At 44.7% G+C, this 22,222-nt stretch overlaps 1 protein-coding gene across 3 annotated transcripts in view; it reads left to right on the top strand.

Annotated features, from left to right (window-relative positions):
- Positions 1 to 22,222, top strand: part of LOC126175559 (vesicle-associated membrane protein 7) — a 48,215-nt gene that overhangs the window by 3,506 nt on the left and 22,487 nt on the right. For all 3 annotated transcript variants that reach the window (XM_049922411.1, XM_049922409.1, XM_049922410.1), the window contains exon 2: positions 12,848 to 13,056. In XM_049922411.1, the coding sequence (XP_049778368.1) occupies positions 12,853 to 13,056 (204 nt within the window). In that variant the 5' untranslated portion in view covers positions 12,848 to 12,852. The remainder of the gene's footprint in view (positions 1 to 12,847; positions 13,057 to 22,222) is intronic.

The following is a 22,222-nucleotide window of genomic DNA, read 5'->3' as shown; positions in this document are numbered from 1 at the left end:
AAGCTTTCTCAACCCACGGTTGCTTCATCAGCAAAGAGGGAAGGAGAGGGAAAGATGAAAGGATGTGGGTTTTAAGGAAGAGGGTAAGGAGTCATTCCAATCCCAGGAGCGGAAAGAAGGTAAGTCTTTCCGCTCCTGGGATTGGAATGACTCCTTATCCTCTTCCTTAAAACCCACATCCTTTCATCTTTCCCTCTCCTTCCCTCTTTGCTGATGAAGCAACCGTGGGTTGCGAAAGCTTGAAATTTGTGTGTGTGTGTTTGTGTGTTTTTTGTCTCTATCAACGTACCAATGCTTTCGTTTGGTAAGTTACAGAACCTTTGTTTTTAGACATATTTTTCCCACGTGGAATGTTTCCCTCTATTTTATTCATATCGATATTATGTTCTTTTTGATATAGTTATGATGTTTATTTTTGTGTAAGGTCACCACATTTTTCTCTCTTGGAAATAGTTACTTCAGAAATGTCATAACAGGGATTTGGTGCTCTGCCATCCTATAAAAGAATATTGGTCTAATAACTTAGTTTTTGAATTTTTAAAGCAGTTTGACGTTTACTGCTATAGAAGAAATTTATTATTATTATTGTTGGCGGATTTTCCCTAAAAGGAAATCGTTAAGCTTATGACTTTGAAGGCTTGTTCTTCTTGTCCTTCCAGTACTCCTTCATTCTCTTGGAGAGGGCCTCTTTTCTCTCCTCAGACCATTCTTGTTTGGTCCGCTGTTTTAGCGCTTCTGACTTTACTTCCCAATTGTCTTTGTGTTTTCGGAAGGTGCTTCTGTCTGTGGTGTTTGTGGTGCCAATTGCTTGTAGGTCTTTTCGGACTCCTTCCATCCAGGGTGTCGAGACTTTAAGTGTCTTGATGTGTTCTAGAATTTTCTTGGTGAGTCTTGTTTCAGGGAGTCTATCTAAATGTCCGTAGAATTTAAGGCGCCTTTTTCTCATATCGTTCTCGATGTTCGAATATGCTTCTACTGTTGATTTCTTCTGTAGTCTGTAGCCATCTGGTGTGGGTCTTCCTCCTAAAATTTTCCTCATGATTTTGCGTTCATCTTTTTTGATTTCTTCAATTTTGATTTTCCTGTTGAGTGCTAGTGTTTCGCTGGCATACAGTACTGTGGGTTTGATCACTGTGTTATAGTGTCTGATCTTGGTGTTTCTGGAAATGCATTGTTTGTTGTAGACGTTTCGTACCATGCCTAGTGATTTCCGTGTCTTCTGTTGTCTGTCTTCGTAAGCCAGTTTCTCTGTTCCGGTCGGTTCGATGATTTCGCTTAGGTATCTGAAGTGTGTGACCCCTTTAATTTTGCCGTACTTGGTTGTGATGTCGTCGCCTTCTCTTGTTAGGACTTGCGTTTTTTCAAAAGAGATTTGTAGGCCGACTTTCTCAGCGCATTCTTTCAGGATTTCGATCTGTGATTTGCTGATGTTGGGTCATAGGTCAGTATCGCTAGGTCGTCTGCGAATGCTAGGTAAGGGATTTCCATTCTTTTCCTTCCTAATGTGACTGGTCTCCAGGTGTTTTGTCTCCTGACTTCAGCTTCCCATTCGCTCATTACTTTGTCCAGGACGATGTTGAACAATAGCGGGGATAGTCCATCTCCTTGTCTTAGGCCAGTGTGGTTTCAAAGGGGTCCGAGATTTCGCCCATGAATTTGACTTTGGATTTTGTATTGGTTAGTGTCTGTTCGATTAGTCTTCGGGTCTTCTAGTCTAGGCCTTTTTCTCTGAGGATTTGGATGAGGGACTTTCTGTCGATCGAGTCGTAAGCCTTTTTGAAGTCGACGAAAGTGCAGATGATTTTTTTGGGGCTTGTCATGTGGGATTTTATGATTGATTTCAGGTTGAAGATTTGTTCGGGGCAGGCTCTGTTGGGTCTGAAACCCGCTTGGTATTCCGAGATGGCGGGTTCCAGTTGTCCTTGCGTTCTGGTGAGAAGGCAGGTTGATAGAATTTTGTAGATGACCGGTAGCAGGGAAATTCCTCTATAATTGTTTGTGTCTGTCCTGTCACCTTTCTTGTGTAGCGGGTGAATGAGTGCGGTCTTCCAGTCGTCAGGTATGATTTCGGTTGTCCAGGTGTTCTGTATGATTTGTGTGATTTCGTTTAGCGAGTTTGGTCCTAGGTTCTTCAGCAGTTCTGCCGTTATTCCGTCTTCACCGGCTGCCTTGTTGTTTTTCAGTTTCTTTATGCAGTGGAGGATTTCTTCTTTTGTTGGTGATGGTGAGTCTTCCGGTGCGTTGGCCAGTTCTCGGGGTTCGAAGGTTGAGTTAGGTTCCGGGCAATTTAGTAATTTTGAAAAGTACTTCGCGAGCTCTTCACAGTTTCCTTTGTTGGTAAGTGCCAGTTTTCCGTCTTCTTTTCTGAAGCAGAGGTTCTGTGGTGAGTATCCTTTGACTTGGTTGGCGAACGTCCTGTAGAAATCCCGTGTGTTGAAATTTCTGAAGTCTTCTTCGATGGAGTTTAGCTGATCGTTTATGTATTTGCGTTTCTCTTGTCTTATTGTTTTCGATGTTTGTCTTCGAATTTCATAGAAGTTGTCCTGTGTTTCTTGTGTTTTGTTGCTGTTGTAGTTTGTGAAAGCTGTTCTTCGATTTTGTGGGGCAATTTCGCAGGTAGTGTTCCACCAAGGGTGCCTGGGTTTTCTAGTCAGTGGGATCAGTTCTTTGGCTGTGTTCACAATTTTTTGTTTAAAGCTGGTCCAATCTTTCGCCTCTTGTTTTTCCCAGTGTTCTGTGATGTTCGATTCTCTGATCTTTCTTGTATCAAATTTCGGTGAGGTCAATTTCTTTTTGTGTTGTCTTCTTGGTGTGAGTTTGATTTTGATTCTTGTTAGGTAGTGGTCCGAATCTATGTTGGCGCCTTTTCTCACTTGGACGTCGTGGATTTCTTTCTGGTATTCATAGGAGATTGCCACATGATCTATCTGGAATTCGCCTAGTGAGTGGACTGGTGATCGCCACGTCTTTTGTTTCTTGGGCTTTTTCATCAGGGAGGTTGACATGATTTTGAGGTTGTTTTGCTGGCAGAGTTCGATCAGTCTGGTGCTGTTTTTGTTGGTGAATTTGTGTGCAGGGAAATTTCCTACTGTTTTTCTGTAGCGTTTTTCTCTGCCGATTTGTGCGTTGAAATCGCTTGGTAGAATTTTCGCGTTGTCTTGGGGTATTTTTGCCAGGGTGGTTTCGAGTTTGTCCCAGAATTTGTCTGTTTCTTCTGGTTTGTCCTTGTTGTCTGCGTTCGTGGGGGCATGTACGTTGATGAGGGTGTAGTTCTTGTTGGCGTGTTTGATTCGCATGGTCATGAGCCTGTTGTTGATCGCGTTGACTTCTTTTACTGAGTCTAGGATGTTTTTGTTTACTGCGAAGGCCATGCCGAAGAGTGCTCCTCCTTTGCCGATTTTCCTGTTGGTTCCACTCTTGAAGAATCTGTAGTTTCGGTAGTCTATTGTGTCTGAATCCGTGTATCTTGTTTCTTGTAACGCTAGGATCGAGATCTTTTGACTGGTGAGTTCCGTTGTTAGATTGTGTAATTTTCCCCGTTTGTATTAGTGTCTGTATGTTGAAGGTGCCAAAGTATGTGTGTGTTTTCTTGGGTAGTTTGCCAGAGCGCTCCGACTCACCCTTTAGTACATCTCCAGGTCCCCCAGAATCCGAGTGCCTGGTTGCCGTCTTGCGACGGGTGGATCATCCACCTGGGGTAATGTTGTTTTTAGGTGTACTTGCCATTATGCTTGTAATTCGTCTGGCTTGCGCCAATTTGGTAGAACCAGGGATTTTCAGTTCCTGGAGCTCGTATCAGCCGCACCATTGGTGACAGACGCTGGCCAGAGTACCGGTGGTTACCACACAGACGTGTCTGCGCTTTTGTGTTAGTTTTCTTCGTTTCGCCGGTTTTTACTCCGGGTACTTATCCTCGAGGATGTGATAGTTTTGGTCCGCCCCGAGTATTTGATTTCCTCGGTGCCACCCATATCTGGGAGGCTTTCCCCTATCCGCCACCTGGGGAGGTGCCCGATGGAGGATCTATCAACCTCACACGGGATTATTATTATTATTATTATTATTCATAACAAATCTTGAATTGAGTACACAATACACAGGTTTCAATGTATCTATAATCTGTATTTCTCCCACTAGCTTACACATATACCAAACTTTGCTGAGATGATTTGTTGTTATTCCAACATGATTTCACTGCCACAAATGGCTGGTTGCAGTATTTCCTACAGCTGCAGTGTTGTCTTACCAAAATGGTAAAATTATTTCAGTGTGAGTTTTCTAGATAGGTTCGTCAGTAACATGCAGTTCAAGGAACTAGGTTTCTCTTATTATACTTACACTGTTTCTACGAAAGAACATTTTATCACCCAGGGGGCCCAAAGTCCTTTTGTGAGTACGTGTGTGGCGCACACAGGGCTCCGAACTATTGCAGTCTCCTCTCCTTTCCAGGCTGCATTACCATCCCTGTTCCCCTCCCTCCCTCCATATCCTTGCTCCTTTGTCCCTGGCCCCCTCCTTTCCCTCTTAGTGAACTTCTTTGTCGGCCTGGCTATCCTCCTGGCTTTTTTTTGGTCTGCGCTATTGTTTAGTTTGCTGTTTCCATCTCCTTTTTGGTCCCCTTGGGGGTTTGACCTCCATTTACAAAATTTTCCATTCAGTGTGAGCCACTTGGGGATGAACTCCCTACCTAGCTTCCATGGTGCAGGTTCCTCTCCCCCTCCCCTCCCCTTTCCCTTTGCACCCTGGCCTCCCTCCTGGTAGCCAGTCTGTGTGGTGGGGCTGTTAAGTACCCACTTGGCTGAGAACCCTTAAACCACAGGGATCACACTACTAGTACCTGAGCTGTTAACACTTCTTGTATGCCCAGGAGTCTATGCTCATCACTTTGTGGCACAAGAACTCCCAGCAATGGCCACCGTGCCAGGCGGCTGCTGCTGTGGCCGGGTGGCGCCCATGGGGCGCGCCGCTGATCGGAGTGGGTGGTACTAGGGTGGACACCTTGTGCATGAAGCGACAAAATCTTCACCATCCTGGCCATTCTATGGTTGTCTATGGACGTCTATAAGAGTGGTAGCAGACATGACACTCCTTCTGCCATCCCGTGGGAGGAGGGTCAAGCTCGCCGGCTTGGGTTGAGCCTTTCCCTCTGTACCTGGTTTGTACCAGGACGGATGGCAGAAGTTTTGTGATGACGAAGCCTTTGTTTTTCGTGGAGTCAATTGAAGATAAGGAAGGCGAAGTGGAATTGATGAGTAAAATCTGGTCTGGTGCTTTGCTCATAAAGACATCTGGTGCTGCCCAATCTGATGCTTGTGACCGTCTTGGTGACGTCCCAGTCTCCGTCACGCCCCACCAATCTTTGAACTCGGTACAGGGCATTATTATCCACAGAGATCTTCTCCATACTGACGAGGAGCTCCATGCTAACCTTAGCGACATCTGGTTCGTTTTATCCACCGTGTGAGAGGCCCTCCAAACAATCGCACCACTATGGGCACCTTTATCCTGGCCTTCGAGGGGGATGTCGTCCCAGAGAAGGTCAGGGTCATGGTGTATCAATGTGATGTAAAACCTTATATTCCCAACACCAATGAGATGCTATAAATGCTTACGGTTTGGACACACTTCTTCCCACTGCACCACTGATCCCCTCTACGGTGACTGTGGGCACCTGCTCCATGAGAAGAATGCCTGTGCTCCCCCACTAGTGTGTGTAAATTGTCATGGACAGCATTCTCCATGCTGGCCTGCATGCCCTGTGTTTGTGAAAGAAAGGATTTAGGAGTACAAAACCTTGGATCAGCTCACCTACACTGAGACTCGACGAAAGTATGACTGGCTCCATCCAATGTCTATGACTCCTACTTTTGCTTCAGTTACGTCCATTCCACCTCCTCTTCCCAGCCCCACCCCATTTGCCCCATGCCTTCAACCTCCTCCTCCCTCTCGCGCTCTCCCTCCCCCTCCCCGTCAGTACCTACACCCACCCCTTCAGGTGCTGCTCTGCTCCCCCTCCCCCGCCCGATAAGCACTGCCCTCCTTCAACGGCCGCCGCTACTGGAGCTCCCTCCCGGGACTCCTCTTTCCGGCATTCCCCTAAGAGGCAATTTGCTGCTCCACATCAGCAGCGTGATCTGCAGCCATGGTCACCAAGATTGCCCAGTGTAATTCCGTGCCCATCCTTGCCGAAGTCTGCCCTTCTCTTCCTTCCCAAGAGAAGAAGCAGAAACGCAAGAACAGGGGCAAGGCCCCTCTGGTACCCTCTGAGGTGCAGCCTTCCTCTCCTCCAGTCAATGAACCAACAGAGTCTGACCCCACCTATATGGATATTACCCCATCCTTATCGGTGACAGATGGCGACTCGGGGTTTGGTCCGTTCGCTTCCCATTTGGACTCCGGTTTGAAAATCCTCCAGTGGAATTGTAATGGATATTTGCTTGACTTTCCAGAGTTGCAGCCCCTTCTTTCATTCTACTCTGCCGCTTTTACTGCGCTCCAGGAGATCCATTTTGTCAATTCTTACTCACCCGCCCTTCGTGGGTTCAAGGGTTTCTGTCGGAAACGAATTGGCCCCTTGCAGGCTTCTGGTAGTGTTTGCACCTTGGTCCACAAGGACATTGTTGGTAAATGGGTTCCCCTCCATACTACTCCAGAAGCCATTGTTGTCAGGGTCCATCTGGCTACTCCAATCACAATCTGTAATCTCTAACTCCCACCTGACAGGCCGCACACATCCATTGCCCTAACCACCCTTCAAGAACTCCCTTCTCCCTTCCTGCTACTAGGGGACTTAAATGCCGACAACCCTCTTTGGGGTAGTCATATGACTACTGCCCTGGGCAGGACAGTTGAAGCTATTCTGGCAGGGCTTGACCTCTGTTTACTAAACACAGGTGCTCCCACACACTTTAGTGTGGCGGACGGCACTCTCTCTACCATTGACCTCTCCATCTGCAGTCCCGGCCTTCTTCCCTCCATTCAGTGGGGTGTCTATGAAGAGTTATGTGACAGCGACCATTGCCTGATTGTTTTGACCTTCCTTCAGTGTCTCTCGTTCTGCCACCCTCCCAAGTGGGCCATCTCTAAGGCTGATTTGGGTGCCTTCTCCTCTGCTCCCATCCCATCCCCCCCGTATTGCCACACACACAACAGTGTTGATGAATCTATACAGACATTGACTGCCACCATCCTTTCAGCAGCTGTTTCAGCAATCCCTTCTTCCTCAGGTTCTCTCTTCCGGAAGACGGTCCTGTGGTGGTCTCCGGAAATTGCTGCAGTCATAAGAGACTGCTGCTGTGCTCTTAAACACTTCAAGCGGCACCCTTCTACTGCTCTTCTTCTGGTCTTTAAAAGACTCCTCACCCAGGCCCGCTATCTAATCAAATTTCAGAAACGGTTTTTCTGGGAACAATATGTAGCTGCCATAGGACCACACCCACCCACTCTTCACAAGACAGGGTGAAACTCAGGCGAATTTTCAGCCACCATCTGTCCACCGGGGTTGCAGGAATTTCTGTGCATAGTGTTGTCCTTACCAATCCAGACTTTCTAGCAGAAGATTTCGCTCAACGCTTTGCTCAAGCTTCAGCATCAGCTCAGTATCCACCTACGTTCCTTCTCCTGAAAGAGCACTCAGTACGACTGCCTTTGTCTTCTGTTTCTTGTTGCTCGGAGCCATATAATTCCCCATTCAGCGAGTGGGAATTTGCCAGCGTCCTCGCCCTTTGTCCCGACATGGCTCCTGGACTGGATCGGATACCTAACCAAATGCTCCAACACTTATCGATGGCTGGCCACCATCGTATACTGACCCTCTTCAACCGTCCGTGGAGTGAAGGAGTCTTTCCTACCCAGTGGCAGGAAAACATTATTGTTCTGGTGTTGAAGCCAGGGAAACACCTCTTCAGTTGGATAGCTACCATCCAATTAGCCTCACTAACACCCTGTGCAAGCTCCTTGAATGTGTGGTGAGTCAGCGGCTGTTTTGGATCCTTGAATTCCACGCTCTTTTGTCATCGACTCAAAGTGGTTTTCACTGTGGCCACTCTATGGTGGATAACTTGGTCCACCTGGAGTCCCTCCTTGCAGTCTTCTTTGATCTGCATAAAGCCTATGACACCACCTGGCACCACCACACTTCGTTGAGTATCCCTCTCTCTCTCATAGCCATTAATGGTCCGATGACAGCTGTTGGGCCGACATTGTCCCCCTCTTTGTATGCTGACGATTTTTGTATCTACGTTGCATCCTCTATAATGGGTGCTGCAGAATGCCATCTACAGGGGGCAATCTGCCGGATGCTCTCATGCGCTCTCTCCCATGACTTTGTTTTCGGCGGCCAAGTCATGTGTTGTGCACAGTTCTGCCGTCGCCGTGTACTCCATCCCCACCCGGAACTGTTGCTCTATGGCTAGCACCTCAAGGTGGTGGACACACATCGCTTCTTGGGTCTGGTTTTCGATGCCCGGTTGACATGGCTCCCTCATCTTCGCCAACTGAAGAGGACGTGCTGGTCCCATCTCAATGTTCTTAGGTGTCTGTGCAATACCACCTGGGGTGCTGCCTGCTCTGTTCTCCTGAGATTGTATCAAACATTGGTCCAGTCTCATTTAGACTATGGAAGTCCTGTCTATGGTTCTGCGTCGCCTTCGACGTTGCAGATACTAGATCCCATCCGCCTCTGTGGGGTCTGACTTGCGACTGGTGCCTTCCGGACTATCACCGTACTTAGCCTTCTCGCAGAGGTGGGGATTCCACCACTGCGAGCTTTGCACCAACAACATCTGATATCTTATGCCCTCCGCATTTGCTGCACCCCAAAGCACCCTAATTATGGTCTCCTTTATCCAGACACAGAGATCATCCTGCCGCAGCGGCGGCCACAATGTGGGCTTACTATGGCTGTCCCCATTCAGTCGCTTTTTTCTGAGCTCCAGCTATTCCCTTTACCGCCTCTTTTCTCCGCTCGCACACATTACCCCTCCGTGGTGCGTCTCTCGGTCTCAGCTCTGTCTTGATCTCTCAATCGATTCAAAGGATTCTGTCCCTCCATTGGCTCTTCGCCACCAGTTCTACTGTCTCCTTGGTTCTTTTCAGGTTTCAGAAGTGATCTATACTGGTGGCTCCATGGTTGATGGTTGCACTGGTTTTGCTTACACCTATTCTCAATGCACAGAACTTCGTTCCTGGCCAGATGGCTGTAGTGTCTTTACTGCAGAATTGGTAGCCATCTTGCGGGCACTGGACCATATCTGCTCGTGCTAAAGACTATCCTTCACTGTCTGTAGTGACTCATTGAGCGGTTTGCACGCTATCGGCCAGTGCTTCCCCCGTCACTCGTAGGTCATTGCTATCCAGGACTCCCTTTCTCTCCTTGCTCAACGTGGATGCTCGATGGTTTTCATTTGGACCCCATGTGGGGATTCCTGCGAAGAACTTACTGATTGACTGGCTAAATTGGCTACTACCAGGCCATCTCTTGCTATTGGCATTCCGGAAATAGACCTTCGCTCGGCATTACATCTTCAGGTTTTGGGCCTTAAGGATGCAGAATGGCACACTCTTTCTTCGCGGAACAAGCTCAGGGCGATTAAGGATTCTACAACTCCATGGCGGTCCTCCTTCCGGGTCTCTCGTAAGGCCTCTGTCGTCCTATGCCGGCTATGCATCAGCCATACTTGGCTGACTCACGGTTATCTCCTCCGTCGTGAGGACCCCCCTCTCTATCGTTGTGGATGGATGATGACTGTGGCTCACATCTTACTGGACTGCCCCAACTTAGCCACCCTGCGACACACTTTTAGCCTTCCATACTCGCTACCCCTATGTTGGCTGACAATGCCTCAGCGGGGGATCTCGTTTTACGTTTATTTGTGATGGAGGTTTTTAACGCTTTATTTAAAGGAGGGACCTTCTGCCTTATCGATGAGTGGAGGGGATGGCGAGCCCTCTTGCTCCCCCCCTTCGCCCCGACTGGATTGGCTTCAACTGGGATTGGTGGTTCACCCGAGCCCTCTGCCTTCCCACTCCTTTCCTTATGGGGTCTGTTATGTCTTGAGCATCTCTCTTGTCTCCTGCGCTTCTTCCTTCACGCCCCTGTAATTTGTCACTTTCTTTCCCTCACCTTTTCTTCTACCCTTTTCCTTCCTTCCCTGTCAATAGTTTATTATTTTATGGACATTGTAGTTCCCTCTTCTAATGTGGGATTTCATCAGTTTCAGTTAACCCAAGGTCGGAGGGACTGATGGTTGCGTATTTTGATCCCTTCTCCAACCAACCAATGAAAGACCATGTTAAGATTTTTGTCTGTGGAACTTCATGCTATCTGTTTCTCTAGAATTTATAAATAAGTGTGTGTACCACAGATTTCCAATGGAATTTGGTTTCATTTCATTTGGCTTGCATGGTGCCAGGAATGCCAGTTGCAAGTATATTAGTTTCTTTTACATACAGAAAGGAACTGGATTTATGCATGCTGGATTTATGCATGCTGGATTTATGCATGCTGGATTTATGCATGCTGGATTTTGCTGCTAACTGATTTGATGCTGCCCACTAATATTGCCCCTGCTATGCCAGCTTCTTCGTATCAGAGTAGCACTTAACCGTGTCCTCAGTTATTTGTTCGCTGTATCCCAGTCTCATGTATTTCCCTCCATTTTTTTGCCCTCCTAGACTTCTTCTAGTATCATGTAAATTATTCAATGGTGTCTCAATACGTGTCCTGTGATCCTGTCCATTCTTATTGTTATTGGTTTCCACACATTTGTTTGCTTGCTGATACTATGGAGGACCACCTTATTTCTTATTTTGTCAGTCAACTTAATTTTTAGCATTTCTCCATAGCACCACATCTCCACTACTTTCTCTTCTTTTCCAGTTAACCCATAAACCGAGCGAGGTGGCGCAGTGGTTAGACACTGGACTCGCATTCGGGAGGACGATGGTTCAATCCTGCGTCCGGCCATCCTGATTTAGGTTTTCCGTGATTTCCCTAAATCACTCCAGGCAAATGCCGGGATGATTCCTCTGAAAGGGCACGGCCGACTTCCTTCCCCATCCTTCCCTAATCCGATGAGACCGATGACCATGCTGTCTGGTCTCCTTCCCCAAAACAACCAACCATAATCTGTGATTCACTTTCATACAATGGTCTGCTCTAGATATTCAGTCTCAGAAATGTTTTTCTCTGATTATGAGCTGTGTTATATATTAGTAGACTTCTTTTGATGAGGAATTCTCTCTGCTTCTTACATGCTCTTTGATTTGCCCATGTTGCATTTATTTATTTATTTATTCATTCCCCTAGACAGCAGAATTCCTTCATTTCACCCACTACACAGTCCCCAGTTTTGACATGATTGTTCTTAATGTACTCCATAACACTTTCATCTTTCTTTGGATCACTCCATATTTTTCATTCTGTTAAACAGATTCTTTAATTACTCCTCTCTTTCACAGAGGACAGCAATTCCATTGGCAAATTGTGTCATTGATATTGTTTCACTCTGAAATTTAATCCCCTTCTGAGTCACCCTTTTACTTTCTTTGTGGCTTCTTCTAAGTATAGTTTGGACATTAGAGTGGGAAGACTGGATCCCCATCTTATATGCATACAACTATTACAAAGCTCTTTTAAACTCTTGCCTCCACTACAGGATCCCCTGCCTTGGGCTGTTCCAGATCATGTGCCTCCCTGCAGGCACAAGTTAGTGGGGGTGGGCAAAAGACTGACTTGTGGGCGGTCAGACAGGCAGACTGAAGTCTGTGTGACAAGTCTGAACAGACTGTGCACATGCAGGCAGCATTTGCTACGTGGTTAGTGTATGTAACTAATGGTACTGCCTGATATGTAGCCTACACTAGCTGCGCCTGTCAACAGTCGGAATGTGCCCGTGCCCTACAGGGCAACATTGAGCACCGTATCCTCTGTATCTCATAGTTACACACTTTCCTTCTCATGCCACAGCAGACAGTTTCTCTCCTTCGTAGAAGTCAATTCTCTCCTATGTATTTAACAGTGGACTTGCTTTAGACTTTGAATATTAATGCCATCGCTTTTAATTCCTCTGTAAGTTATCGTCAGTTAGCTATATGCTGAACCTGTCCTTCCGACTACTTCTTTAACAGCCATTTCTCTTTAGTTTCCTTGTATTTGATATTGATTTAAATTCTAGGTATGTTACATTTAGGTACTCCTTTATTTTAATTTCTTTTATCAAACAGTTTAAGTATTTATTTGGTTACCTACTATTTCCTCACAGTTAAATTTTTGTAACTGTATTTGTCTGTCCAATTTCTGTTATTACTCTTTTTTAGAGATTTCAATTCTTTTTTAACTAAACTCCTTACTATAGCTCACTTTATCACAGAATTTACAGCCTCAGAGAATTTTGAACACCCTTCATCATTCCTCAATCCTTTAATATCCCACCTTCTTTATAAAATATTGCTTCCTGCCAATTATTGTAAACTTGGGATATTATACCTTTCTATCACTTGGCAAGACTGGCAAGTATTATACTGCTTTCCACATAATTTCTAGATCAATCAAGAAATGATTTTTAATAAAAATTTACTCTGTGGACACAACCATGTTGATCATTGTGTAGGAATATCACTCAGAATTTTTAGGTATCTGCAACCTGTTTGAAAGGTAGGGCTGAATCAGCAAATCAAATTATCTGAGGTTTATAGTCACAAGAGTTATACTTGACACTTCACCTCTGTGGAGCAGATGAATATTTCTGAAGTGAAAAGAATTTTAGTAAATTACTACCCCTCTGTCAAGAAACAAAACTGACTGAAATGTAGGGCTTTTGTTCTTTAATTGCTTTTTTTGTTACAGGCAAAATGTCAATTCTTTACAGTGTAGTAGCAAGAGGCACAACTGTGCTTGCCAAATATGCCGCATGTGCTGGAAACTTTGCTGAAGTCACTGAGAAGATCCTGGCAAAAATTTCACCAGAGAACCATAAACTGACTTATTCACATGATGCATACTTGTTTCATTACATATGTGAAGATAGAATCATATACATGTGTATTACAGATGATGTAAGTACATGTTATTTCTAATATGCCATGAATAATTTTACATTAGTTATTTAGGTGAGAATCATACATTAGATCTATTTCATTTTACTAATGCTGTTTACCCGCCACTGTCTGCAGAGTGCTTAATTTTACACTGTTAACCCACCACTGTCTGCAGAGTGCTTAATTTTAGTGTATCTGTCTTATTGTAATGTTTCTGCAACAACAGGTAGTATTTGTTTCTGCCACAACAGGTAGTATTCATGGGTAGTATGCTAGGACGGCTGGTTGAACTGGCAGCACTGGTTTGTGTTGTGCCTCTGGCAGAAAGACATAGAATTATTCAAACACTCATGCCACATAAAAGAAAAAATTGCAAAAAAACTTGAACACAAATGTTTGAAGTACTGTTCCCTTCTCAGTTTAAGTACGCACTTCCTACTTCAATATCCATGCTGTTAGGATTCTATCCCTATTCCCCCTCATAGTCTTGCTACTTTTTGAGCTTTCATCATGTTCAACCTTTCTCTATGTGAAGCAAGTATATGTGGCATAAAAGAGGAAGTCAGATTGCAACACAATTTCCAATGTAAAGAAATAGCACACCAGTTGTGTTAAACATTGGAATTCTTCAAAAATAGTTGCTGAAAATTATGAACAAAAATCTAAATAACAAGATTGGTTTTGGCAGTGGACAGACATACGAGAGGAAATGCTATCTCGTAATCGGCACTCAGCACTGTCAACAGAAACTGCAGTGTTTAGCTTCACCACACAGTTTTGACACTACAGCTGCTAGGTTTCTGACGTTGACAGACATGAAAAAACAGGGAAGTCACTATGAAGTGTTCCAGACAAATTTGATATGTGATGAAACCAAAAGATGGACTCATCGGACACCTTTTATTGTGCCGCTTACATGGAGTTACCATTGTTAGCAATGCGGTTATCGCCAAGCGTGAACATGTGGCATTTTCCTTTAAATTCTTGCTCTAAGTGGGAAAGGCAGGCTGCTAGCTGGCTGATGTATAGAATACGTAATAATAAATCAATACTTAAATATACAGCTCTAAAACCAGCAGTATATTTACAATGTGCAGCCTATATTTTTATAGGCAGATACATCGATATTTTTTTCTGTCACTACAGCGATACGTTTTTTTATATATCGAGAGCCAATAATGATTTTTTTTATCAGACACTCGATATTTTTAAAAAATATCGACTCCTACCACTGAATCGTGAAGGGAACGCTCCTCTGAGGGCGGACAGTGGGACTTTGGAAGGTGGTGGGTGACTGGACAGATAAGGCACAGAAGTTCTGTTATTGTACAACATTGGGAGAGTAATTATGGTCTGTGAAGGCCTCAGAGAGACCCTCTGAGTATTTGGAGAGGGCCTGCTCATTACTACAGGTGTGGCGGCCACAAGTGACTACACTGTATGGAAGGGACTTCTTGGTATGGAGTGGGTGGTAGGTATTGAAGTGGAGGTGTTGCTGGTGGTTGGTAAGTTTGATATGGACAGAGCTACTGATGTAGCCATCTTTGAGGTGGCTTGTTGGGTCGGGTAGCACTAGGTGAAACAAATGGAGGAGAAGGTTTGAGGTTCTGGACAAATGTGGATAGGGTGTCATCATGCTCGACTCAGATAACAAAGATGTCATCAGTGAATCTGCACCAGGTGAGGGGTTTGCGATTCTGGGCATTTAGGAAGGATTTCTGTAGGTGGCCCATGAATAGACTGGCACAGGTTGGTACCATGCAGGTGCCAACAGTTGTACCCCAGATTTGTTAGAAGGTAATTCCATCAAAGGAGAAGTAACCGCGGATGAGGACGTAGTTGGTCATGGGAACCAGGACAGAGGTTGTTGGATTGGAATCCATTTGGAATTGGGAAATAGTGTTTAATTGTGGTAAAGCCCAAATTATGTTCCACTAAAATTTTAAAAGAACAACTTCAAATATGTACCGAAAATTATGAAAAAAAATACAATATAAAACAAAAATATCGGCACTTGATAATATTGTCATTTTGATATTGATATATCGGTGGAAAAAATACTGCTGATATACACTCCTGGAAATTGAAATAAGAACACCGTGAATTCATTGTCCCAGGAAGGGGAAACTTTATCGACACATTCCTGGGGTCAGATACATCGCATGATCACACTTACAGAACCACAGGCACATAGACACAGGCAACAGAGCATGCACAATGTCGGCACTAGTACAGTGTATATCCACCTTTCGCAGCAATGCAGGCTGCTATTCTCCCATGGAGACGATCGTAGAGATGCTGGATGTAGTCCTGTGGAACGGCTTGCCATGCCATTTCCACCTGGCGCCTCAGTTGGACCAGCGTTCGTGCTGGACGTGCAGACCGCGTGAGACGACGCTTCATCCAGTCCCAAACATGCTCAATGGGGGACAGATCCGGAGATCTTGCTGGCCAGGGTAGTTGACTTACACCTTCTAGAGCACGTTGGGTGGCACGGGATACATGCGGACGTGCATTGTCCTGTTGGAACAGCAAGTTCCCTTGCCAGTCTAGGAATGGTAGAACGATGGGTTCGATGACGGTTTGGATGTACCGTGCACTATTCAGTGTCCCCTCGACGATCACCAGTGGTGTACAGCCAGTGTAGGAGATCGCTCCCCACACCATGATGCCGGGTATTGGCCCTGTGTGCCTCGGTCATATGCAGTCCTAATTGTGGCGCTCACCTGCACGGCACCAAACACGCATACAACCATCATTGGCACCAAGGCAGAAGCGACTCTCATCGCTGAAGACAACACGTCTCCATTCGTCCCTCCATTCACGCCTGTCGCAATACCACTGGAGGCGGGCTGCACGATGTTGGGGCGTGAGCGGAAGACGGCCTAACGGTGTGCGGGACCGTAGCCCAGCTTCATGGAGACGGTTGCGAATGGTCCTCGCCGATACCCCAGGAGCAACAGTGTCCCTAATTTGCTGGGAAGTGGCGGTGCGGTCCCCTACGGCACTGCGTAGGATCCTATGGTCTTGGCGTGCATCCGTGCGTCGCTGCGGTCCGGTCCCAGGTCGACGGGCACGTGCACCTTCCGCCGACCACTGGCGACAACATCGATGTACTGTGGAGACCTCACGCCCCACGTGTTGAGCAATTCGGCGGTACGTCCACCCGGCCTCCCGCATGCCCACTATACGCCCTCGCTCAAAGTCCGTCAACTGCACATACGGTTCACGTCCACGCTGTCGCGGCATGCTACCAGTGTTAAAGACTGCGATGGAGCTCCGTATGCCACGGCAAACTGGCTGACACTGACGGCGGCGGTGCACAAATGCTGCGCAGCTAGCGCCATTCGACGGCCAACACCGCGGTTCCTGGTGTGTCCGCTGTGCCGTGCGTGTGATCATTGCTTGTACAGCCCTCTCGCAGTGTCCGGAGCAAGTATGGTGGGTCTGACACACCGGTGTCAATGTGTTCTTTTTTCCATTTCCAGGAGTGTATATCAATAATCTTTGGAAAAAAATGTGATATATTGATACATCGATATTTTACCAAAGGCTCTATTCAGTATCACCCAGGGCTGGAGCAGCTGAATTACATTCTCCAGCAGGATTTAGACCACCTCTCATCATACCCTGAAATGAGAAATGTTCTTCCCACCCCTCCCACAGTGGTATTCCACTGCCCACTGAACCTACACAATATCCTCGTCCATCCCTACACAACCCCTGCTCCCAACACCTTGCCTCATGGCCAGGGTGCGATTTGTGCTTTTACCAGTGGGGGGGGGGGGGATGAGATATGTCTTAGGGGGTTACTAACTTGGACCGTGGCGTTACCCATGGTTAAACAGTTATTTATAAATAGATGTTAACGCCGTAACTCACTATTCACATGTATGCACTATCAGAAAAGCCATTCCTTGTTATATCTGTAAAAGTACATTATAGGTAAAGCTTATTTACAAAATCATCTACATACAGGTATACGAGGGGAATTAAAAAAGTAAAGGCACATTTGTGAAAAGCTGTACTTATTCTGATGATAGAAAACTGAAACGTGCATTATTTTTTCTACGTAACCTCCCTGGACTTCAATGCAGTTTTCCCGACGTTTTAAGAGTTTTTTTATTTCATCAGAAAATACGTTTATCGGTTGCATCTGTAACCAATTTTGCACTGCAGCAATGACGTCTTCATCGCTTTCAAATCTTCTTCCCTGTAGTGCTTCCGTTAAGGGTACAAACATGTGAAAATCGCTTGGAGCCAGGTCTGGACTGTATGGTGGATGTTCCAGCATCTCGAATCTCAACTCCTTTATTGCATTGGCTGTCCGCTTGGCAGAATGTGGGCGAGTGTTATCTTGCTGCAGGATGACACCTCTTCACAGTTTTCCATGACGTTTGGATCTCATTGCAGGTTTTAGTTTCGTACGCAACACATCACATCCACCAAGCAATACAGACCTGGCTCTAAAGCCTCGTTTACGCTGGGGCGACGTCTTGCAATGTTGTGGCATGCTACGGAAATGTGGCATGTGTCGTCTTGTCATTTAGCTCTAAATATTTTGAAATGCTTAACTACTACATAACACTTTTTCAAAATTAATAAGCAAACATATTAATAGTATTAATAGTAAACTTTCAGTGTTGGGCTCCACAAATTTAAATTATATGTAAAGTTTTACTCCAGTGCATGGGAAATAAACATCCCAGGTTGGGATGCATAGACTAAAACTAGAGGAGGGGATGGTCTGATGCAGAGCGGGGAAATCCCCCCATCCCCCCCCTGCAAATCGCACACTGCTCATGGCTCATATCTCTATGACAAAGCTAGATGCAAAACTTGCCCCATACATCCTCCCAGTACCACCACCTACTCCAGTCCAGTAACAAGTATCACCTATCCCATCAAAGGCAGGGACACACGTGAAACCAGTCATGTGATCTACAAGCTAAGCTGCAACCACTATGCTGCATTCTACATGGGCACGACAACCAACAAGTTGTCTGTCCAAATGAATGAATGGCCACCGACAAACTATGGCCAAGAAACAGCTGACCGTCTTGTTGCTGAGCCCATCACCCAACACTATGCTCTTCATTTCAGTGACTGCTTCACAGCCTGTGCCATTTGGATCCTTCCCACCAACACCAGCTTTTCTGAATTGCACAGGTGGGAACTCTCCCTGCGATATAACATATGTTCTCGTAATCCTGCTGGCCTCAACCTTTGTTAGTCATTGTCCTTTCCCATCTTAGCCTCTCCCCCGTCCCCATTCCAGCACTACACTGCCTTCTATTCCACCAATACACCCACAGTATTTTTACTTCTCTCCTTTTTCACTACCTCCCCCCACCTCCCTCTAATCTCCCAGCTGCACCTAGCTGCCCTACCCTCTCTCCACCTCGTTCCTCCATGCTCCTACTAGCAGTACTTTACACTCCCCCACCCCTACACTGCTGTCCCTCCCCTTCCCCAACCCAGCCTCCTCTGTAGCCCCACAACCAGATTACCTCTCCCATCATTCGCTGCTAATGCAGTCTAGTCTGGCTTCAGCTGCCAGAGACTGTGGTCTCGTGTGTGTGTGTGTGTGTGTGTGTGTGTGTGTGTGTGTGTGTGTGCGGGGGGAGGGGGGGGGGAGAATGCTAAATATATAAAAATATAGACTGATTTGATACTTGAGGGGAAGCATAATTTCGCGAGAATATCTCTTAGTTAAAATGACTGTGCTTATAACATTTTTTTTTAACTTCATAATTTGAAATTAGTGTAGCCTTAAACATATGTAACAAAATGAAGTTAGGAAGTATCTACATCTGTACTCTGGAAACCACCGTGAGGTGCATGGCAGAGGGTATGTCCCATTGTACCGGTTATTAGGGCAGCACGATTGGTCACAGGTTTGTTTAATCGGTTAAACAAACTTGTGACCAATCGTGCTGCCCTTCCCTGTGTACATTCAATATCCCCTGTTAGTCCTATCTGGTAGGGGTCCCACACACTTGTGAGCAAGATTTTAGAACAAGTCATACAAATGATTTGTAAGGAAACACTTTTGTAGACTGATTGCACTTCCCCAGTGTTTTACCAATAAACCGATGTCTACTACTTACTTTTTACCCGCAACTGAAGCCAAGGGGTCATTCCATTTTGTATCCCTATAGAGTGTTACAGTCAGTATGTCTGTGAGTTGGCTGATTCTAACAGTGACTCGTTGATATTATAGCCATAGGACACTATGTCTTTTCATTTTGTGAAGTGCAAAGTCTTACATTTTTGAACATTTGGAGCAAATTGCCAAACTGTGCACCATGCTAACATCTTATCAAGATCTGACTGAATATTTATGCAGCTCATCTCAGATAGTACCACAGTACAGATAACTGCGTCATCTGCAAAAAGCAGATATTGTCTATAAGGTCATTAATATACAGCATGAACAGCAAGAGCCCGAACATACTACCCTGAGGCACACCCGAAGTTACTTCTCCATCTGATGATGACTCTCCATCAAAGATAACTTGCTTTGTCCTTCTTACCAAAAAGTCCACAATCCATTCACAAATTTCATTTGATGCCCCATATGGTCATACTTTTGACAATAAGCGTAGGTGCGGTACTGAGTCAAATGCTTTCTGGAAATTGAGAAACACTGCATCTACCTGATGGCCTCGATTCAGAGCTTTCAGTATGTCGAGTGAGAAAAGTGTGAATTGGGTTTCATATGATTGGTGTTTTCGAAAACCATGCTGGTCAGCATTGAGCAGCTCAGTCTGTTCAAAATATCTCATTCTCATATGTTCTGAGAGTCTACAACAAATCAGTGTCAGGGGTACTGGACGGTAATTTTGTGGATCACTTCTACTACCCTTCTTGTAGACAGGCATGACCAGTGCCTTTTTCAAAGAACTGGGCACGGGTTTTTGTTTGAGGGATCTACAACACATTATTGTGAGAAAAGGGGCAGAGTCAGCCACAAGTTCAGTATAGTATCTGACAGGGATTCCACCAGAGCCTGGAGCTTTGTTCAATTTTAATGACGTCAGCTGTTTTTCTGCACCGCTGGCACTAATACTTATTTCATTCATCTTTTCAGTGATATTAGGATTAAAGTGGGGCAGTTCTCCTGGGTTTTCCTTTGTAAAGCAACATTTGAAAACTAAGTTCAGCATTTCAGCTTTTTGTGTGCTATCCTCGATTTCATCTCCTGTCTCATTTGGTATGGCCTGGACACTAACTTTGGTGCTATTAACAGCCTTTATCCATGACCATAATTTCTTTGAATTTTGTGAAATGTTATTTGACAATATTCTGACAATATTGTTAGTAATTGAAGGAATCACGCATTGCTCTGTTGAAAGCAAATGTGTTTCATTCAGCATCTGTCTGTCAATAGCCCTATGCTTTCTTTAAGCTATTATGTAGTAATCTGTATTTCTTTACAATGACTGTATACCATGGAGGTTCCCTCCCATTGTGAACTGTTCTACTGGGTACAGATCTATCCAGTGCATGGTCAACTATTCTTTTAAATTTTAGCCAGAGTTCCTGTACATGCTCCTGACCCATGCTGAAAGTTTTAAGTTCCTCATAGAGATATGAAATTACTGATTTTTTTATCTAGTTTAATGAATATACATATCTTTCCACTTGTTTCAGTTGTTCTTTGTATTTTGATAATCATTGTTGGCACAACCACATCATGATCACTGATGCCAGTTATGATGTGGACATCCTCAGAGAGGTCAGGTCTATTTGTTGGTATTAGATCCAATATATTTCCATCATGAGTGGGGTTCCTAACTGTCTGTTCTAGGTAGTTTTCAGAGAAGGTTTTTAGTAAAGTTTCACAGGATGTCTGACCACACGCATCACTGACAAAACTGTAATTTTCCAAATTAATTGTTGGATGATTAAAGTCACCACCAATGATTACAGTATGATTGGGAAACTTATGTACAAGTGAACTGAGGTTTTCTTTGAAGTTTTCAGTTACATCAGGAGATGAGTCTGATGGGTTACACAGAGATCCAATTATTATTTAATGCCCACCCCTGGTTCTGTGTCTTGCCCAAACAATCTCACATGCAGCTTCAATTTCTGTCTTGGTGGATTTGAGTTTTTTGTCTACTGTGACAAATACAGCAGCTCCATTTCCCGCTTGCTATCCTTTCGATATATGCTTAAATTTTCCCCAGAAATGTCACTGCTATCAATTTCAGGTTTCAACCAGCTTCCTGTACCTAGTATTATTTGAGTATTCACTACTTTTCATGAATGCTTCAAACTATGGCACTTTGTTGTAAATGCTTTGGCAGTTTACCATTAGTATTTTAATACCCTCACCTGTTGGAGCCATTTCCTTCAATCTTACACTGTTACTTTTGGGTTTCCTATAGCTGTCATTATCTGGATTGGATGGAGAGTCGCCTAATCTAAAAAGCACTTGTGTGCACCCCACACACAGTCAGCTATCTGGCTAGAAAATGTTCTACAAATATTTCGCACATAAAACAACAGTCTTTCTAGATGCAGAAACAGTGCATGAAAAAGAATTACATATTGGCTGTGCAAACCCAAACACAAACATAATCATGGTGATGGTTTGCAATAAACAATTTACACCAATTACAAATATTATACAGAAAACCTATAAAAATTAAAACTTTTGAACAAAATTATTGCTAAGAGTGAGAACACATTAATTTGGAAAATGTGTCTTTATTACTGACAATTTCCCTCTTAAACCCCTGCAGCAATTAAAATGAGTACATATACAGTAGGCCACATGCTTCAAAATCTACCACAGTTGCTTTGCTGTATAAAACTAAATGGTGTGTGAGCAATAAGCCAAAGGGATACTTTGTGCATGGGCAAAAGGTGTACTACTGTGCTGATTATGTTATACAGATTGGAATGGGGGTGGTGGTATCCTTTGGGAACTATTGATAGGCTCCATGGAGAACTGTTTTGCACCTCAAACATTTTTTACAGCTATACAAAGTTGTTTTGTTTGAATCTGCTCACAGCAACGAAGTACTTCAGATCTGAAGAATTCTGTACACAAAGTGACTGTTGTATCTATTTTCTGTTGAACAAGGGTCAGTATATAAATTGTAATATGTTTTCATCACCATAATCTTTTCAGTGATGCGCTACATAGCATATCCTTTTCTTAGCTCTGAAA

The sequence above is a fragment of the Schistocerca cancellata genome, chromosome 3 (genome assembly GCF_023864275.1).
Source record: "Schistocerca cancellata isolate TAMUIC-IGC-003103 chromosome 3, iqSchCanc2.1, whole genome shotgun sequence".
Lineage (NCBI taxonomy): Eukaryota > Metazoa > Arthropoda > Insecta > Orthoptera > Acrididae > Schistocerca > Schistocerca cancellata.
Note: the sequence above shows the minus strand (reverse complement) of the source record. Positions and strands in the feature narration are given on the sequence as shown.